At 45.0% G+C, this 19,566-nt stretch overlaps 1 protein-coding gene across 2 annotated transcripts in view; it reads right to left on the bottom strand.

Moving 5' to 3' along the window:
* Positions 1-19,566, bottom strand: part of mia2 (MIA SH3 domain ER export factor 2) — an 83,101-nt gene that overhangs the window by 60,063 nt on the left and 3,472 nt on the right. Inside the window, exons 2-10 of one of the 2 annotated variants that reach the window (XM_080750686.1) lie at positions 18,734-18,867; positions 16,952-17,011; positions 13,598-13,862; positions 11,125-12,998; positions 8,890-10,779; positions 8,187-8,321; positions 7,306-7,573; positions 4,700-4,843; positions 429-529 (exon numbers count right to left, since the gene is read on the bottom strand). In XM_080750686.1, the coding sequence (XP_080606812.1) occupies positions 429-529; positions 4,700-4,843; positions 7,306-7,573; positions 8,187-8,321; positions 8,890-10,779; positions 11,125-12,998; positions 13,598-13,862; positions 16,952-17,011; positions 18,734-18,867 (4,871 nt within the window). Of the gene's footprint in view, positions 1-428; positions 530-4,699; positions 4,844-7,305; positions 7,574-8,186; positions 8,322-8,889; positions 10,780-11,124; positions 12,999-13,597; positions 13,863-16,951; positions 17,039-18,733; positions 18,868-19,566 lie in introns of both variants that reach the window. The other variant, XM_080750685.1, reaches the window with a different exon arrangement.

Consider the following 19,566-nt stretch of genomic DNA (forward strand, 5'->3'; position numbering starts at 1 on the left):
GCCAAATAGTGACGTCACGTCCGCTTTCCACGCTTGCAATGGGAGTCAACGTAAGTGTCAGAACTCTCTCTTCCTAGGGGTTTGCCTACAAACAGACACCAACTGACCAATGACAGTCCGGACAGACACATGACGGACAAACAGATGCAGCCAGGTGTAGGAGCGTTTAAAAAACACAACTGTTAAAACTGTAGCCTTACTGGGTGGATAATACAGAGAAATAGAACGTATATAATGTCAGACCTGTTATGGGCAAATGTGTGTTACCAGATAGAATGTAGAGTCAGAGGTGTTATGGGTAAATGTGTGACCTGAACAGTGTCAGAGGTGTTATGGGTAAATGTGTGACCTGAACAGTGTCAGAGGTGTTATGGGTAAATGTGTGACCCTGAACAGTGTCAGAGGTGTTATGAGTGAATGTGTACTACCTGAACAGTGAGCCATGTGAGGAGCTCCCTGGCTGCCAGCCCATGGATGATGAGGTCACAGAGGAACTGCTGAGCACAGGTCACAACTCGCTGTGTCACACCTGTTTACAGAGACAAAAACCAAACATGGACATGGAAGAAATGCATGTCAAGTATTAGTAGTATTTGTGCATAATATAATAGATAATACAAAAGATAATAATTTAAATTCTGAGAAATTGCAAGTGTGGTTGCGAGTCACACTTGCAAATGAATGAGGAGTAGCGCAGCGAAATAAAGTTTATCCAGAAAGCCGTACTATTGTCTTATTATCATCAGTATTATCATTATTGTAGGCTCGCTGAAAGCAGGCACACATGTTCTCCCAAATCCTAGAGTAAGTTTATTCTCCTCAAAACCGGCTGACAGTACAAAGGCAGGGCCTTTAGCCAATGAGGAGCAGCGTTCTTGGTGACATCATCACCAACAAGTGTGACCTGATATAAATAACAACAACACCCACATGAAACCTTTTGTAGTTTTTGAGCGGCGGTAAACCGCTCCTATACGTGGCTGTGCGTGTGTCTGTAGCCTTTTTCCTCAGCGTTTTGCCATGTTATAATGTGTGTACGTAGCATCATGTTTGTCTAGTGATGTCATATGTCGTATGTCTGTAGACTTTTTCCTCAGGGTTTTGCCATAGCAAAATGTGTGTGTGTAGCATAGCCTGTACATCCTAGACTCAAATCCTAGTCTGAAGACGTTATGCAAGCACGGCCACCGCTCACTTCACATTGGGTGTGATTTTTGAAATACTAGAGGCTGGCTCCCCGCTTTGCCCGTTTCATAGTGAAGTGAAACCTGACCAATCGTGGAAATGATCATGTTGGGGGAACAGATGATGAACCTGTTTTCTCTCTCAACAGTAAACAAACCAACATAAAGTTTAAGTGTATCCACAACTTTCCGACATCACATCGTGCATTGCGCAGAAGTTGCACGGAGTTTCCGGCGCCGCAGCCGAGTGTGATCTACAAGCTCACAACGGTTGCATCTGCGACGCGACGTGAGCTTGTGGAGCTTGTATGTCTGCTGTTAACCGGAAGTGTGGTGCAAAACATTATCCCGTAAATTCCTGCGGAAAGAGGTGGATAGACTATAGAGGGTATCTGCACATTTCTAAAGTGACAAATTAAAGGTGATACACCATGCATTTAAAAAGTATTTATGTCCCAAAAACGCTTTTCAAAAGGTTTGAGGCTAAATTACCACTCCTGAATAGAGAGCCTCTCTCATTTTGAATGGCTCTCAGAGCATTTCCAGCTGCAGTACCACATTTGGCCTGAACTGCGCCACCCCCCCAAAATCTTTAAAAAAAAAAAAAAAATCTTCAAAAACGGCCGTCGATGACGTCAGCGACGGCAGCAAATCTGGACAGCCTGTTTTGAGAACCCGTGGGATACTTTTAACCTTCGCCTTCTCAAAACCAGAGAAAGACACAGCGGTCAGAAATGGGACTTTGTGAGGATAGAAGGTGCTAGTGGGACCCCAAAAAAATAGGAAAAGTGAAATTTCATGGTGTATTAAGGACTTTGTAATACCTCTAAAATGACAAAACATTTTGTCTAATAAATTGTCTAATATTTGGCACAAATTGTGAAATTAGCCGATCTACATGCTGTACGTGAGCATGTAGATCATGTAGATCAGCTACTTTCACAATAGAAGAAGTGTTATACAAGAAGTAATGCCTCAACTCTTAGTGCTCCCCAGTTAAAATATGATTATTTTGGGGGTTGCAGCCTGCAAAGGTCTGCTCTACTGTATGGCAGGGGCGTCCGTTCAGCAAAAGCTAGGGTATGGCAAAGATGGGAGTCCTCATGGAAAAGAGGCATTACATTTTGTACAACACTGTTCTATTGTGAAAATAGCAGATCTACATGCTCACAACGCCTCGCGCTGCGAGGCGTTGTGAGCATGTAGATCGGCTATTTTCACAATTTATATATAAAAAAAAAAAAAAGAGTTTTGTCAGTTTTTTCCCCCCGTTTCTACGGTTTCTTGGGCTGGATATGGCAGCCTGGAACGGTTGTTCAAGTGCAGCTAAACTTGGCATGTTAGTAAACGTGCCACAATTCACCGTTTGTCAGCCTTCTGATTGGTCCCTGAGACTCCCTGACTGGCCAACCAGAAAAAACCATTCACTTTTTGCTATCGGGGGTGGAGTTTGTGCAGTGGAGAATGTTGTTTCAGGCTTTCAAAAACTGTCCGCAGTGCGGAGCACGACCTTCGTCCAGTACGGCCGCGGCAGTAGGGGGCGATCTCGCTCATCATAATGAATAAGCTTCAACAACTAGTTCACATGGACCTTATCAATGGTCTAAGAGTCACGATTGGGTACATATATTTTAAATGGGCAGAATTACGAAAAGCCAGCCTATTATGTGAGGAGAAACATTATAGTTCTGTCCAGGGGTGAAAGTGGTTTGAAATTCTTGCCGGAACTGTCATAAATTGGCCGCGCGGCGAAGCTGCGCGGCCGAAAAAAATTGGGAGGATCTAACCCCCAAAACCCCTGAAATGCATAGAAAAATGCATTTTGGAACAGTAAAACACTACAGGTCCTACACCTGAATTAGGCAACACACTTACTGTAACATGAAACATGATTGAAATCCTAAATGAAATATCTATAATAAAGCCTCTTCATATTGTTCATTGTTCCATACAGAAGGGTAAGCATTACCCATATTATTATTAATATTATTATAACCAGTTATCTAAAGTAACTAAGTACATTTACTAAAGTAGTGTATTTAAGTACAGGTTTTAAGTATAGCCTAGCCTACTTTACTGGAGTATTTCCAATACGTTTAATTCTACTCCACTACACATACAGAATAGAATCATTTTGGTCTATTCTGCATCTAGCTTAAGGCCGCATCCATGCAGGCACAGACAGACACAATGAGTCCTCCTAGAGATGGGATGTATGGCTCTTTGAAGTGAGCCGGATCTCTGGGATCCGTTCCTTTCAAAGAGCCGTTCAAAAGACGGCCACTGTTCATTAGAAAGGAACGGCTCCCTACTGTGAACCGAATCATATCGTTCATTTCAAAGAGCCGTTCAAAAGACTTGATTCGTTCGCGAACGTCCCACCTCTATTAGCTCCGTGCGCTCCGTGTCAAACAAACACTGTAACGCAAACAGACTGGATCACACTGACCTACACAAACCCACGGGAATAATTTAGAAGCCCTTAATCAGAAAATATAACTAGTAACACTTGTGTTGCCTACTGTATGTTAATCTGACTTTGGTATAGGCTATTGTTTTCTTCCTGGACGTGTGTTTGTGGCAGGTTTAACATGGGATTTTGACAGCTGGCTTCTCCTCGTCTTAACGGAACTCCGTTCCGGCCCCAAATGTCTTAACGGAACGGGGGTTCCGGCCGTTCCGGCTCACTTTCACCACTGGTTTCTGTCCTCTTCCTACCCAAGATGCAATGCGCTTCTCTTTCTATTTCTATTCTATCTCTGATCCAGAGGATTAAACTAATTAAAACATTTATTTTCGGGGGAAAACTACTGTTTTGCTATGTAATTACTGTACCTTTTTCTTCCCTTTTTATTAATATCACGTAGATGTGTTTTTTTTTTGGTACTTTATATAGCTGTAATGAGTCTATGAAGAAAAAAAAAATCCCATCCACTACCACTATAAAAGAATCTGCAAAGAGGATTCTGTCCCACTGGGATTAAACAAATTAAAACATATATTTTCGGGTAAACCCCCTGTTTTGCAATGTAACTACTGTACCTTTGTCTTCCCTTTTTATTAATATCACCTAGATGTTTTTCCTTTGGTACTTTATATAGCTGTAATGAGGCTATAAAAAATATAAAAAATACCATTCACTGCCACTATAAAAACAATCTGCCCAGGGTCAAATGTCCCATCATAGAAACAGGGCAGAATGGGGCGGGATTTGCAAAAGGGAGAATTAACAATAATAATGCATTGCACCTGTGCAGCTGACCTGTGGAACCTGGGAATATACCATTCTGTCAAGCTGGGGAGAATACAAGTGTGGAGAATATAATTATAATACCTTGTTAAAGTGACCATTTTGTAAAATTTTGCATTTGTAGTTATTTTACTGTAATTTAACAACATAATAACCAGCACAGATAGATAGACAAAGAGACATTCATGGATTTATATTTAAAAGTAACTTTTATGTTCCCCCCTGGACCCAGGGTATTTGACGCCCCTACTGTATGCTACTGTACCTTCCTGGGACGGTGGGGAAGTGGGTCGGTCCTGAGGGTCTGTCCTGTCCTCTTTGGTCCACTCCTTCCCCTCTTCACTCTCTCCCTCCTCAGTGGAGGAGTGGTCTCTGTCGTTACAATGGACGCCGGAGCAGTTGTTCTCGTCTGGGTATACAGGGGGAGAAAAATGGATGTGTTCTGAAGCTCTTTGCACACAGGACAGTTGCGTTTTTTTTTTTTTTTTTTTTTTTTTTTCGTTTGCTGCATGAATAAAACGCATTGGATTTGGTGTGCAATGCTGTGCGGAATCGGCGCTGTGGATCCCAAAAGGAGTCATAAAAGGAGTGATGAGTTTTTTTACCGCATGTGACAAGACGCACGAATCGAACTGGGTTCGATCGAGAAAAAAAACGCACTGCCGCAGCCACTCGTCGCACGGCTAATTCGGATCCGTTGTGCATGTGCATGAGGTCGACGTAGAGAATCATTGTTTTCTTTTAAAAAAATGAAATTGTCCGTTTTATCCGCGCGGTTAAACGCGCCTGTGTGCAAAAGGCTTTACTCGGGTCTCTCTTCATGACGAATAAGCCTTTCGCCTTTTACTAACTCAGTGGTTCTTAAACCTTTTCATGTCGATGAGGACCCCCAAATTGACACCTATTATTAGCCTGCGGACCCCCATTTGAAAATATATTTGGTGGGGACCCCCTGGAACTCCCCCAAGGACCCCTGGGGGTCCCTGGACCCCACTTTGAGAACCACTTTCCAAATCACGATTAACAAAGTCATTATAAAATAAACATTGTCCAGATCAGAACAGAACCACCATATTGTATATTGTTGTCACTGTCCCCTTTTAGCCTTAATGTATGACTGTGCTGTTTACATTTATGACTAATAAAGTATTCAATCAATAAAAAAAAGAAAAAATGCTTGTCCAAAACTGTTAAGGAAATGTTCTGATGTAGTTATTATTTAAAGGTGTATTCAGTGATAATGCAAGTGGCCGGGGGTCATCTTGTGATTGTCCCTTACTGGCCTTACAGCGTGGAAATGTTTAGTTTTTTATAGATTGTTTACACCATTATAATGTTCTCGTTTTGATCATTAGACCCAATCACTGAATATCGGTAGGCCTACGTCTCCAGCTTCAGGATATGTATGATACTGATTTACTACCAGACTGTGGCATTTTATGAGTTCAGTAGTTTACAATATAGGCATTTAGCAGACGTTCTTAATTCAGAGCGACTGTGGTTCTCAAAACTTTTATTTCGACCATCATAACCAAACATCATAACATAACTACGGCCATACTCTACCCTGATTGGTCGAGGACTGGCTGGCCACCTCTGAAAACCGAATCTAGCTATGCTCGCAACACGGGCCATGGTGGAAGTCCTTATATGGTCAGCACACATTCTAGTGAGGAGAATGAATCAGTTTCCATATTTTGGACCTGCTTTTAAAAGGTGAAAATGTTGAGGAAGAAATACAAATAGTTGATCACCAAGCAATCATATCAGCTTTATGGTATATTTTCCCTACTTGTGTGCACTACTACCATACAATGAGGCATAAAGTAGGGCATCTTTGTAGGCAAACGTAAAATGAAATTGATGAAATACAGAGAAACAGGGCTTCAGCTTGACAACGTTAGGCCAAGATACACTGACTGGCCCGTGCACACATAGACACCAAGGGGGGCTTGAGCCCCTGCCCTTTTACCCGCCTGTTAAAAGTGCCCTCTCCAGAATATGAATGCAGTTTTTACTCTGATGAAAGAAATGCAAATGACCTCTTTCCATGCCAAGTCTGAAGGTGGCGTTCAAGAGAATTGTCTCCTGAACTTGAACTCAGAAAGAATCGCCCTCTCTGTGTAGAAATCCATGCCGTTACGCCACATCTCCAGCATTCACTTGATTATGCTTAGTTCAGTGTGGCGTCACACACCGAAAAAAGCCGACCTCCAAGTTCACCTTGTGAGTAAAAGGCCCTTTTAGAAATGTCAGCCCCTGCCTCTGCGTGTTTCCTAAACGCCTCTCTCAATAATCTTAAGTATGAAAGTGCACACTTACGCACACTGTCTATAGTGCTCTTAGTGCAAAGCAATACTATACCTACTACCTACTGATCCATTACAATAATACACACAGCATAATATGCCCAAAGCCATATCCAAACTATAACAATTTAACTGATAATCAGTAAGAGTTTTTATTTTGAGCACAGCAGTGACAAATGAATAGCTTTCTCAGTACGTTTTTCTCTTTAGCAAAGTTACAAAGTTTTCCCTCTTTTAAGCACAGTAGGCCTACAAGTATTTTTTTTAGCACAGTTTATTTTGAGCACTGTAGTGACAAATTAATAGCTGTGCATTGTGCAAATGCTAGCTTTTCTCAGTACAAGTTTTAAGATTGTCTTCATGCCTTTACTAGGTCTGACTTTATCCACCCTCCATGTGACCGGCAAGGATTTCAGCCACTCCTGCATGGAAGTTCTCGCGTTTCCGCGAGGCGGGACTTAACTCAAGCCTGGTGGGTTTAGGAAACACGCCCTGCCTCTCTAACATTCTCTGTACGTCCCTGTACACTATTACGTTTGAAGACACATCGTTATAGAAATACCTTTCCGGGCAGCGTCGGTGACATCAGTTCTCCCCGTGGTGAGATCCTCCTTCATTCTCCCCAGCAGAGCTTGGAGCTTCTTCAGGGCGAGGAGTAGCAGCGTCTCGTCTCCCTGCTCCTGTGGACTCTGCAGCGCCTCCATGTGGTGGTGGAGGACCCCCTCCATGTGGGACAGGATGGACAGGTCGTGCTGGCGGTCCTCGCCCCCCCCGGACGGGGTTTCGCCCAGGTTATAGTCCAGCCACTGCAGCTTGTGCCGGCCGAACACCTTCAGGATAGCGTTGATTTTTTTACACAGAAGATTTAGTTTGATTTAGTTACAGTCTTTTTGGATAAAATTCCATTTAGGTTTTGGTCACATTTTAGTCATCTGAAATGTTTAATGTTTTAGTCGACTAAATGGCGTAAGATGTTAGTCGACTAAAGTTGATTTAGTCCACTAAATAGTATTTTGGCGGGCTGTGATGGCGCTGCAATTCATACTCAGCTGCGTGAAGAAAATAGCTGATCTACAAGCTCACATGTGAGCTTGTAGATCGGCTATTTTCAGAGAGTGAAGCAAACATAAAATGACGTGTCTTACTGTCTTTTAGTTCTACTGGATCTCTTCTCCACTAGTCCCTCCCTGACACTTTAGTACATTTTCTTTAATTTGTTTGACGAAATTGTCAGTATAACTAGTTTTAGTTTTAGTCACCATTTTATTTTGTTTTTATTCCGTTTTCATCAGTGGAAATTGGAACTCTACGACGAGAGGTTCGGTGGTCGGAGACAGTATGGACAGGCCTTTAAGTTAAGGCATAAGCGCTGCTACTTAAGACAATCAAAATACAACCCTTTTCGTTGTAGTTTCAGCAGTTGTCAACAGAGTCCCCACTGACCTCCAGCAGAAGGACCGCCTCCTCCAGGCTGACATGGACCAGGAGGTTCTGGTAGTGTCTGGAGACGGAGGCTGTCGTCTTGCTCCGTGCGTCCACACCTGATGCCTGAGAGCGAGGCTGGGGATGGGATGGGACCTGGGGATAGGGCTGACACCGTTATGACATTTTACATGACCATTAATCGTCACTGAAATAATTGCGATTAACAGTTTAATTGTGTTTAAATTGTCGTTGACAATTACATTTCTGTTTTGCTTGTAGGCTTTGAAGTTGCACATAACCTAAATATACAAAGAAATTACTGACATATTTGACAACTTTATACTTGGAAAAAGAACATTGACAGTGGAAATAGCCGATCTACAAGCTCACAAGATCTGCTATTTCCACTATTTTTGAACACGTTTGAAAATACACAAACATTTTTTCAACATGGAAACGATTATGACGATTATTAGACAAAATAATTGCGATTATGTCAAATAATTGCGATTAGACGATTATGAAACCATCATGACAGGCCTACCTGGGCAGGGGTGATATGCCATGGGCTCGCGTGGGCTCAGCGAGCCCACACTTATTTTGCTGCACACACTCACGCCTCATATGCACACACTAATTAACAATAAAAAACAGTGTGCGCGCATGACGTCATGAATTTAGAGGACCCACACTTTCTAAAATCCATATCACACCACTGTACCTGGGGAGGAAGAGAAGAGGCCTGGACTCCAGGAAGAGGAGAGGAGGAGGAGGAGGAGGAGGAAGGCTGGGTCTGCCTGGCCTGGGTCTGGGACTGGGAGAGGGAGGAGATGGTACTGGGAGGAGAGCTGAGCTGCTGGGGCTCCGAGATGTGGACCTGTTCTTCTGGGGAGAACAGGTCCCGCTCTGGGTCAAATCCTAGTTCTCTGGGTTCTGGGTCTATGGGTTCTGGTTCTCTGGGTTCTGGGTCTAGATGTTCTGGGTCTATATGTTCTGGGTCTATATGTTCTGGGTCTATATGTTCTGGGTCTATGGGTTCCTGGTCTCTGGATTCTGGTTCACTGATGTCTGGTTCTTTGGATTCTGGTTCACTGGGTTGGGGTTCTTTGGGGTTCCGTTCTTTGGGTCCCTGGTGCTTGGGTTGTGGTTCCCTGGGGTCCTGGTTGTGGGCGCTGGGGGCACGGCTGAAATAGCTGAAGGTGTTCATGAACAGACCGAAGGCTCCTCCGCTCTGGGGGTCCTCGGTGGATTCCACGCTCTGGGGGTCCTCGGTGGCCCCTCCGCTCTGGGGGTCCTCGGTGGCCCCTCCGCTCTGGGCGTCCTCGGTGGCCCCTCCGCTCTGGGGGTCCTCGGTGGGTCCTCCGCTCTGGGGGTCCTCGGTGGGTCCTCTGCTCTGGGGGTCCTCGGGGGCTGCATCATCTGCATGTTCAGGAACCACAGCGACAGACTCCTGTGCGGGATCGTCTGAAACGCCGTCCGTCCGTTCACTCTCCGCGGCAACATCGTTGCGCGAAGCCGAAACCCTCCCATCTCTCTCCGTCCCGTCAGAGAACGCGTCAGCGTCGTTTATCTCCAGCTGCTCATCGGCATCTTCCTCCAGCACCGCGTCGTGCCTCCGTAGGTTTACCTTCTTATCTTCCCCCTCCGTTGTTGCGTCTTCATCCTTCTCGGCGTGTTCTCGCCGATCGGAAGGCGTCTGTGTTGCCGTGGGGTCGTTGGAGATTCCAGGAGATTCCGTCCGATCGGAATACAGTTGATCGTCGTCTCTGTGCTTGACTGCTCCTGTCTGATCAGTAATCACACCGCTCTGATTGGAGGAGATGTCGCTGACTGTGATGTCACTTACTGTGTCGTCAATATCCTCCTTCTCACCTCCTCCCGATAGGATGTGTTTTCTCTCCTCATCAGACGCGACACGTTCCAGTGAGTTTTCCACCTCTGGTTCTTTCTCCTTCCCTTCCTCCCTCCTCTCCTCACCTCTTCCATCCAGCTTCGTGTCCTCAGCGAGCGTCTCCTGGCCGCCATCCCTCCGTCCCGCTGATGTCTGACCCATGACGTCCCTCACATCGCTCTCCTGAGTCCTTCTTGACACCCTTTCCTCCACAGAATCGTACAGGTGACTCTCTTTGAGACCTTCTAAGACCTTGGTGTTCAAGTCTTTCACCAACGTGTCATTATTGTTATTATCGTCAAGGCTCTCCTCTGCCTCTTCTTCTTGTCTCCTCTCCTCGTCCTTATTCCCTTCTTTTTCCTCCTCTTTATCCTCCCTCTTCTCCTCTCTCTCTTTCTCTTCCTGCTCCTGGGTTTCGGTATCTTTGGTTCCAGCGCCGGTCGCCGTTTCAGAGTAACGCGTCCCTGGGTCGATTTCATCTTCGGTGCCTTCTTCCTGGTTGCTTAACAGTCGGTAAGCGGTGGTGCTGCTTGTAGACTGGAGACTCTTCTCACTCTCAGACCCAGAACCGGACGGCTGTAAGGGTTTGGTTTCCGTCTCTGCGTCGGCACTGCGAGCTGTGTGGCGGCTGCTTTCGTTAAAAGTCACTGTGTCGAAGTCCTCGTGATCGTTTTGCCCAGATTCAGTTCTTCCGGTAGAGGTCTGGGGTCCATCAGATTCCTGTGAATAGAGGCGAAACAGTTAATCAAACTAATCGATTTAATCAATGATGAAACAAAAATCACTAACCGACTTTTATCGATGGCAGAACATTTCTGAAGTGTTTCAAAATGTAAAAGGAAAATAGTCAATCAGCAACCTCACAACTTGTCACGATGTGATGCGTTGTGAGCTTGTGGATCTGCTATTTTTGTGACACTGTAACATATACTTCAAAGTATAATATAGGGTTGACGTGGTTAATTATAATAATCAATTTTAAAAAAGGATTACTTTTTGAATTAGTTAATTATTTGATCAATAGAATCAATAGAATAATCACTAAGAGAAGACTTGCAGGCCTACCTGTGATTTATGATCACTCAGAGCCTCGACAGGATCCACTTCTTCCGTCTCAGGCCTTTGTGGTTTCTCTTCATCAGTGTCAGCTTCCTGTACAGTCATTTCCTGGGGCGTGGCCTCGTCCGTACCACCGTCGACCACACCTGCAGCGTCGGTGTGGTCAGCATCACCTCCTGTGCTCTCAGGAGTGAAGACCATATCCTCGCTCAGGATCCTACTGTCTCTGTCCTCTGCTGCGTCGGATGACGAGAGAGCCGTGGTCCTGCCACCGCTCTCATCCCCGTGGCCTGCTGTGACCTCACTGTGGTGTGAGGAGGAGGAGCTGCTGACTGCTGCAGCAGCTTGTTGGGAGTCTTTGTGGAACTCTTCTGTCTCCGTGTTACTGCGGTCAGTTTCACTCCGGTCGCTGCTGAGCTGACTTTCCACAGACGTCCTGGAGGAGTCTCTCGCGTTGACGATCTGATCTGTCAATCGTTGGCGTTCCTCCTCCGCCGTCTCCTCCTGCCCGTTTTCCCGCTCACCTTTCTTATCTTCCTCGTCTTTACCCGACAAAGTCTCCACAGCAGAATCCACGGAATTCAACGTAGAACTCTGGTCGACGTCGGTTTGAGTTGCGGGCCGCTGATGAACCTCGCGGCTCTGGCTTTCATCTGCACTCTTATGTTGGTGTGCTGTGAGGCTCAGTTTGCCTTCACCCAGCTCCACACGGTCTCCCTTCAGGCCTCCTGCTGGCTGCTGTGTAGAAGAACTGTGGTGAACGTGGCTCTGGAGTTTTCCCTCTGCCTCGTCCGTGTCTCTGATCTCCTCCACGTTATCATCTTCAGACGGGGGATCTGTGTCTGCCTCTGTCTGGCGGGGGTTGACCTCCCGTTCCCCGCCTGCCACTGATGGGTTTTCTATGTTTAAGACCGGCTGCTCGCTGCTATTCAAGGTGTCATGGACATCTTGAACCTCATCAGCATCAACTCTGGTCGCTTCAGTGGTACCCAACTCTGTAGGAAGCTCTCCAACCTCCTCTGTTTCCTCGGTGTGTGTGGCGTCACTGTCCATGGTCCTGTCATCTCCTCCATTTATTACAAACTCTCTTATCTCTGATTCACTCTCGCCCACCTCTCCTTCTCTCCCATCTTTGTCTCCTTCTCTCTCCTCCTCTTTCCTTCCATCTCCTGGCTCAGTCTTTCTGTCCTCAGTCGATCCGGGTCTTATCTGACTCGCCGCGTCCCTCTGCGAGCCTGTCGCCGGTTCTCGTGAGTTTCGTTCCTCTTCTCCGTCTTCCGGGCCGTCTCCGACTGTCTCGTCGGCTCCATCGGTGTCCGACCCGAAACCCAACATGTCCCGGAGGCCCACGTCCATCCAAGAGCGAGACTGCGGTTGTGGTTCCGCCTCCTGCTTGGTGTCCCCTGGCTCCTCCCCCGGGTCCGCCTCCTGTCCGGTGGAACCCAACCCCAGAGCGCTGCTCAGTCCGTCTCCCAGCCAGTCCAACGTCCCTCTGTCCTTCAGCTGGTTGGCTTCCAGGTCCAGGGCCAGCCTGCGGCTCCGGAACGACGGCCCGTCCGCTGCGGCTTCCGCCCGGCCCTCGTCTCCGAAGCCCAGCCATCCTGTCACCGCGGACGCCAGGATGGAACCCTCGTCTTCTGTCTCTCCTCCGTCCGTTTCCTCTCCCTCTGTGGAGTCCTCCGGTTTGCCCTGCTCTCCTCCGAAGCCCAGCCAGCCGCTCAGCGAGGAAGCCAAGGAACCCGATGTCTCCTCGCTGGCTTTGTCCTCTGTGTGGGACGATGCTTCATCCTCTCTGTCCTGTCCATCCTCTCCATCCTCGGCCAAACCCAGCCAGCCTGTCACAGATGAACCCAGCCAGGAAGAGGAGGAGGAGGAGGAGGCTAAAGGAGGAGAAGGAGGAGAACAGTGATGGGAGAAGCACACTTTACTAAAGTAAAAGCAATACTGTATAAAAAATACTCTGTTATCAATAACATTCCTGAGTAAAAGCACAAAAGGATTGGCATCAAAATATACTTACAATACCAAAGTAAGAGTACTCAAATGTGTCTAATATTTTTTACAAAATGCAATGTGTTATGAGTTGCAGATCATGACTATTCAAATATAAAATAAGATATAATGTTCTATATGATGTTCTAAATCTGCACAGCAACTAGTAACTATTAACTAAAGCTCTCAATGTTGATGAAATTAATACCTCTGAACCCAAAGGAAACAAGATTGTGGTGCATCTTGGGAATGGGCTTATTGTGTCTAAAAAGACATATTTAGCCACTTGTACGCATGCCCCACCCACTGAAATCAAAATAGCTAAAATGGATAAAACGATAGAAAGCAGTAAATGAAAACATTTTAGCACTCATTTTTTGTTTTCCATAATTACAATCTAAAATATGAATCCTTGTTGTAAAAAAGTACAGTACTTGAGTAAATGTACCGGTACTTGGTTTACTTTGGACCACTGCAGGAGACCCACCTTGTTCACTTGCTACATGTGCATCTCTCTGGTCCCCTGAGACCTCCTGGTGGTTCTGTTGGTGGGGTCCTGTGCTGGTCTGGCCCTGGGTGGAGACGGTGGAACCTTCAGAACCTCCTCCAGAACCTTCCTCCTGGGCTCCAGTGGTGTCCGTACCCGTCTGGACAGGTTCTAAGTTCTCCTGTTCCTCCTGGTCCTCGAGGATGTCCAGGTCGCTGGAGTCCTTGACGTAGCCGTTCTCGTCCATGCAGAAGAAATCATAGTCCTGAGGAGAGGATGGGAGTGAGTTTTATTAACAACGTTGTAATAGCAAGTTTAGAATGACAATAGTTTAGTTTCCAATGCAGCTGTCAATCCAACAGCAGACTGCCTCCATGGACTGGTTTTTGGACAGCAGAATCTGTACGTAACTTAAAGGATTAGTTCACCCCCCAAAAACATGCTTGGAGAATTCAACAATGTTAACGTTAATAATGTTTTGGGGGATTTCTTGCATTCCTAAGACAACAAAAATGTATTATACTAAATGTGCCCCCATTGATTCCGAATGGGTTAGCCCAAAATGCATTTGGGTCCCCATCCGGAATCAATGGGCGGTACATTTATTGTAATCAAATTATTGTCTTAGGAATGCAACAAAAAACTAAAACATATTATTGAACTCAAGTCTCCATGCATGGTGTGTGATTTTTTGGGGGTGAACTACTCCTTTAACCAGTCATTCTATTGGACCCTAGTCTCGCGAGGCCAGACTGTTGCCTCTGCAATTTGGGCAAATGCTCCTGGCATACAGTCTGGCAAACGGAAATAGAAACGATGAATGCGAGATAAAGCGGATGTGACGCAACCGCTCCCTTGGTGCAGTTGCAATAACATGTCCTACTGGAAGCGTTATGTCTCCTTTCAACATTTCTGGGGGCATTATTTTCGTCTTTCTCTGGTGTTATTGGTGTTACCTCCATGATGTTTTCAAACGTTTTCTTAAACTATACACCCATAACAAGAATAGGCCGCTCGAATGACTTTGTCTGAGCTATTGTGCTTCTGTTATGTTTCCAATGGGACTACAGTTCAGTGCAGCAGTGGCTACTTCCGACACTCGCTGTTCAGGAGCTGCCGTTCCAGACTCTATATAGCATTCTCAGATTGTGGAATAGTTGACTGGCTACGCGAGACTAATTGGACCCCAATGGACACAAGCCCTGGTGCTTTCCTATAGGTTTAAAGGCCCATTCCCACTGGGCCAGATAAACACTTGAATGGAGAAACATAGACGACATATATATTGTTTTGATCTGTTTATCTTCTTCTACAGTATACCACCAAAATGTGGAACGCCTTACCGAAGGCTTTAAAGGAGTGTGGTTCCCTAGCATCCTCTAAAATCGCCCTGAAAAACCACTTGCAGGCGGCAGCAGTTTGCAATAACAAACCTAGCCCAGCCTCCCCTGACCCTTCTTTGTATTTACCTACTGTATATTTAAAATAATAAATAAATAAGCCAAGTGCTTTCCTAGGATCTCCTTTTAGTTGACCTTGTACCAGTGAACTGTACCGTCATGAAACTGTACTTTTTTCTATGCAAACTGACAATAAAGTCTTCAAAGCCCAGTGGGAATGGGCCTTAAATCTTTTAAATCAAATTACAAGGTTTAAATCAGACCTTGTATCGAACTGTACTTTCCTGTACGTGTTTTTATTTTTGCAAACTGTCAGCCTGTCCATATTTATCAGCATTTAGAGACAGCATCTCTGTGTATCAGAGATGACTAAGATCACACATCAGGAGTCTTCTCTCGGAGTGGTGTAAAGTACTGAAATGTTTTACTTCAATAAAAGTATCAATACTATTCAGTACTATGTTACAAGTAAGAGTCAGGAATTCAAAATGTGAGTTTGACTGGGACTGGGTCTGTTTTCCAAAATGACAAGTACTCATTATTGATTATTATCATTGAGTGCTATTGGATGGATGTACAGTGTTGTCTTGTTCACAATCCTTTAAGGCAGGGTTCCCCAATAGGCGGCCCGCGGGCCATTTGCGGCCCGCGGGGGGCTACTGTCTGGCCCCCACCAACCCCAGTAATAATGGTGGTATAAGAGCAGCAACAAACACTAGTATATCGTCGTCGTCGGGTGGAAATCTCGTATCTCCAAATTTGTACGTTCTTTTGCAAATCATACAAGGCCGTCGCACAAAAGTAGTGAAAACAGACGATCTACAAGCACACAACGCCTCGCGGTGCGAGGCGTAGTTTAAATCGTTTTTAAAATGATAAATGCAAAACGAACGGTTTTGGACATACAAGATTTTCACCCGACAATGACGATATCTGAACTGTTGCTGGAGTAGCGGGAACGCCACTGTCGCCCCTGCAATGTTGTGGCCCTCGGCTTGGTACCCTAGACATGATTCAATGTTGTGGCCCTCGGCTTGGTACCCTAGACATGATTCAATGTTGTGGCCCTCGGCTTGGTACCCTATACATGATTCAATGTTGTGGCCCTCGGCTTGGTACCCTATACATGATTCAATGTTGTGGCCCTCGGCTTGGTACCCTATACATGATTCAATGTTGTGGCCCTCGGCTTGGTACCCTAGACATGATTCAATGTTGTGGCCCTCGGCTTGGTACCCTAGACATGATTCAATGTTGTGGCCCTCGGCTTGGTACCCTAGACATGATTCAATGTTGTGGCCCTCGGCTTGGTACCCTAGACATGATTCAATGTTGTGGCCCTCAGCTTGGTACCCTACACATAATTCAATGTTGTGGCCCTCAGCTTGGTACCCTAGACATGATTCAATGCTGTGGCCCTCGGCTTGGTACCCTAGACATGATTCAATGCTGTGGCCCTCGGCTTGGTACCCTAGACATGATTCAATGTTGTGGCCCTCGGCTTGGTACCCTAGACATGATTCAATGCTGTGGCCCTCGGCTTGGTACCCTAGACATGATTCAATGCTGTGGCCCTCAGCTTGGTACCCTAGACATGATTCAATGTTGTGGCCCTCGGCTTGGTACCCTAGACATGATTCAATGCTGTGGCCCTCGGCTTGGTACCCTAGACATGATTCAATGCTGTGGCCCTCGGCTTGGTACCCTAGACATGATTCAATGCTGTGGCCCTCAGCTTGGTACCCTAGACATGATTCAATGTTGTGGCCCTCGGCTTGGTACCCTAGACATGATTCAATGCTGTGGCCCTCGGCTTGGTACCCTAGACATGATTCAATGCTGTGGCCCTCGGCTTGGTACCCTAGACATGATTCGGCCCTTGGGGAAAACTAATTGGGGAACCCTGGCCTGCTGTAAGGCATACGTTTGCAGATTTCTTTTAAATATTTCTCACCCGTGTTTCCACCACTGTCTCTGTGGTGGCGTACACCTGCTCCTCCTTCACAGCGTCCTTCTGGAAATAACCAAACTGTTTGTCAATCTGAAATATAAAACGGACATAAAAACTGTTTGTCAATCTGAAATATAAAACGGACATAAAAACTGTTTGTCAATCTGAAATATAAAACGGACATAAAAACTGTTTGTCAATCTGAAATATAAAACGGACATAAAAACTGTTTGTCAATCTGAAACATAAAACGGACATAAAAACTGTTTGTCAATCTGAAATATAAAACGGACATAAAAACTGTTTGTTAATCTGAAACATAAAACGGACATAAAAACTGTTTGTCAATCTGAAATATAAAACGGACATAAAAACTGTTTGTCAATCTGAAACATAAAACGGACATAAAAACTGTTTGTCAATCTGAAATATAAAACGGACATAAAAACTGTTTGTCAATCTGAAATATAAAACGGACATAAAAACTGTTTGTCAATCTGAAATATAAAACGGACATAAAAACTGTTTGTCAATCTGAAATATAAAAAGGACATAAAAACTGTTTGTTAATCTGAAATATAAAACGGACATAAAAACTGTTTGTCAATCTGAAATATAAAACGGACATAAAAACTGTTTGTTAATCTGAAATATAAAACGGACATAAAAACTGTTTGTCAATCTGAAATATAAAACGGACATAAAAACTGTTTGTCAATCTGAAATATAAAACGGACATAAAAACTGTTTGTCAATCTGAAATATAAAACGGACATAAAAACTGTTTGTCAATCTGAAATATAAAACGGACATAAAAACTGTTTGTCAATCTGAAATATAAAACGGACATAAAAACTGTTTGTCAATCTGAAATATAAAACGGACATAAAAACTGTTTGTCAATCTGAAACATAAAACGGACATAAAAACTGTTTGTCAATCTGAAATATAAAACGGACATAAAAACTGTTTGTCAATCTGAAATATAAAACGGACATAAAAACTGTTTGTCAATCTGAAATATAAAACGGACATAAAAACTGTTTGTCAATCTGAAATATAAAACGGACATAAAAACTGTTTGTCAATCTGAAATATAAAAAGGACATAAAAACTGTTTGTTAATCTGAAATATAAAACGGACATAAAAACTGTTTGTCAATCTGAAATATAAAACGGACATAAAAACTGTTTGTTAATCTGAAATATAAAACGGACATAAAAACTGTTTGTCAATCTGAAATATAAAACGGACATAAAAACTGTTTGTCAATCTGAAATATAAAACGGACATAAAAACTGTTTGTCAATCTGAAATATAAAACGGACATAAAAACTGTTTGTTAATCTGAAATATAAAACGGACATAAAAACTGTTTGTCAATCTGAAATATAAAACGGACATAAAAACTGTTTGTCAATCTGAAATATAAAACGGACATAAAAACTGTTTGTCAATCTGAAATATAACGACGAGGAGAGGAGCACACAGAGGAGCACACAGATCAACGATCAAATAGGGAGCTGCCGTTTGAGTCCAGCGGCAAGTGTATCCTCGCCCTGTGCCTTAGAAGGGGCATGGCTCGCCCTGTGTACTTTGTGTCTCCATAGGGAACCACTGCTGGTCATCAAATTACTGGCTTAGGAACAAAAACAAAACAATATCCATGATCACAGAGACACATAAGGACATACAGAGACACACAGAGACACACAGACATACATAAGGACATACAGAGACACATAAGGACATAAGGAGGCACACATAAGGACATAAGGACGTACACTCCCAGCCCAGAGGTCTTGTCTCCTGCCGGTCAGCTTGTGGTAAACAAAGATGACGTCTCCTCGTTTGAAGGCCAGGAAGCGACAGTCCCTGGCTGGGTGGTCCCTGAGGGCCTGGACCCTGCTCAACAGACCTGCACACACACACACACACACACACACACACACACACGCACGCACGCACGCACGCACGCACGCACGCACACACGCACGCACGCACGCACGCACGCACGCACGCGCGCACACGCGCACGCACGCACGCACGCACACATGCACACGCACGCACGCACGCACACACGCACGCACGCACGCACGCACACATGCACACGCACGCACGCACGCACACATGCACACGCACGCAACACGCGCACGCACGCACGCACGCACACACGTGCACACACACGCACGCACACACACACGCCAATTCATGTATATTAAATGTCTGCTGGATTTGAATCCTGTGATATATACTGTAGGACACGCTCTAATGATGTTTTCATTCATTCTGGACGTGCACCGCAGCACCGGTGGCTCCTGCTTGCGGTTACGGCAGCCTGATGACTGCAACAAACTACAACATAACATAACAAACTACACCAGTAAGACTCCCTAATCGGGAGATAAGCGACCGTAGGTGGCTTATCTCCACAAATAGGGCACAAATGTGTTTTTCCAAAATCTTCCTGATCCATGTTGATGACATGAGTGTAGACATACTGTGTAGTGATTTTCGTGATTTTAGGGCAAAATCTGTAGGAGCAGTGTCCAAAAATGTGTTTTTAAAAATCGGCCTGGAGGTGGCGCTATATGGGACAGATTCATGTTGATGGGAT

This window comes from Nannobrachium achirus (genome assembly GCF_963921795.1).
Source record: "Nannobrachium achirus genome assembly, chromosome: 20".
NCBI lineage: Eukaryota > Metazoa > Chordata > Actinopteri > Myctophiformes > Myctophidae > Nannobrachium > Nannobrachium achirus.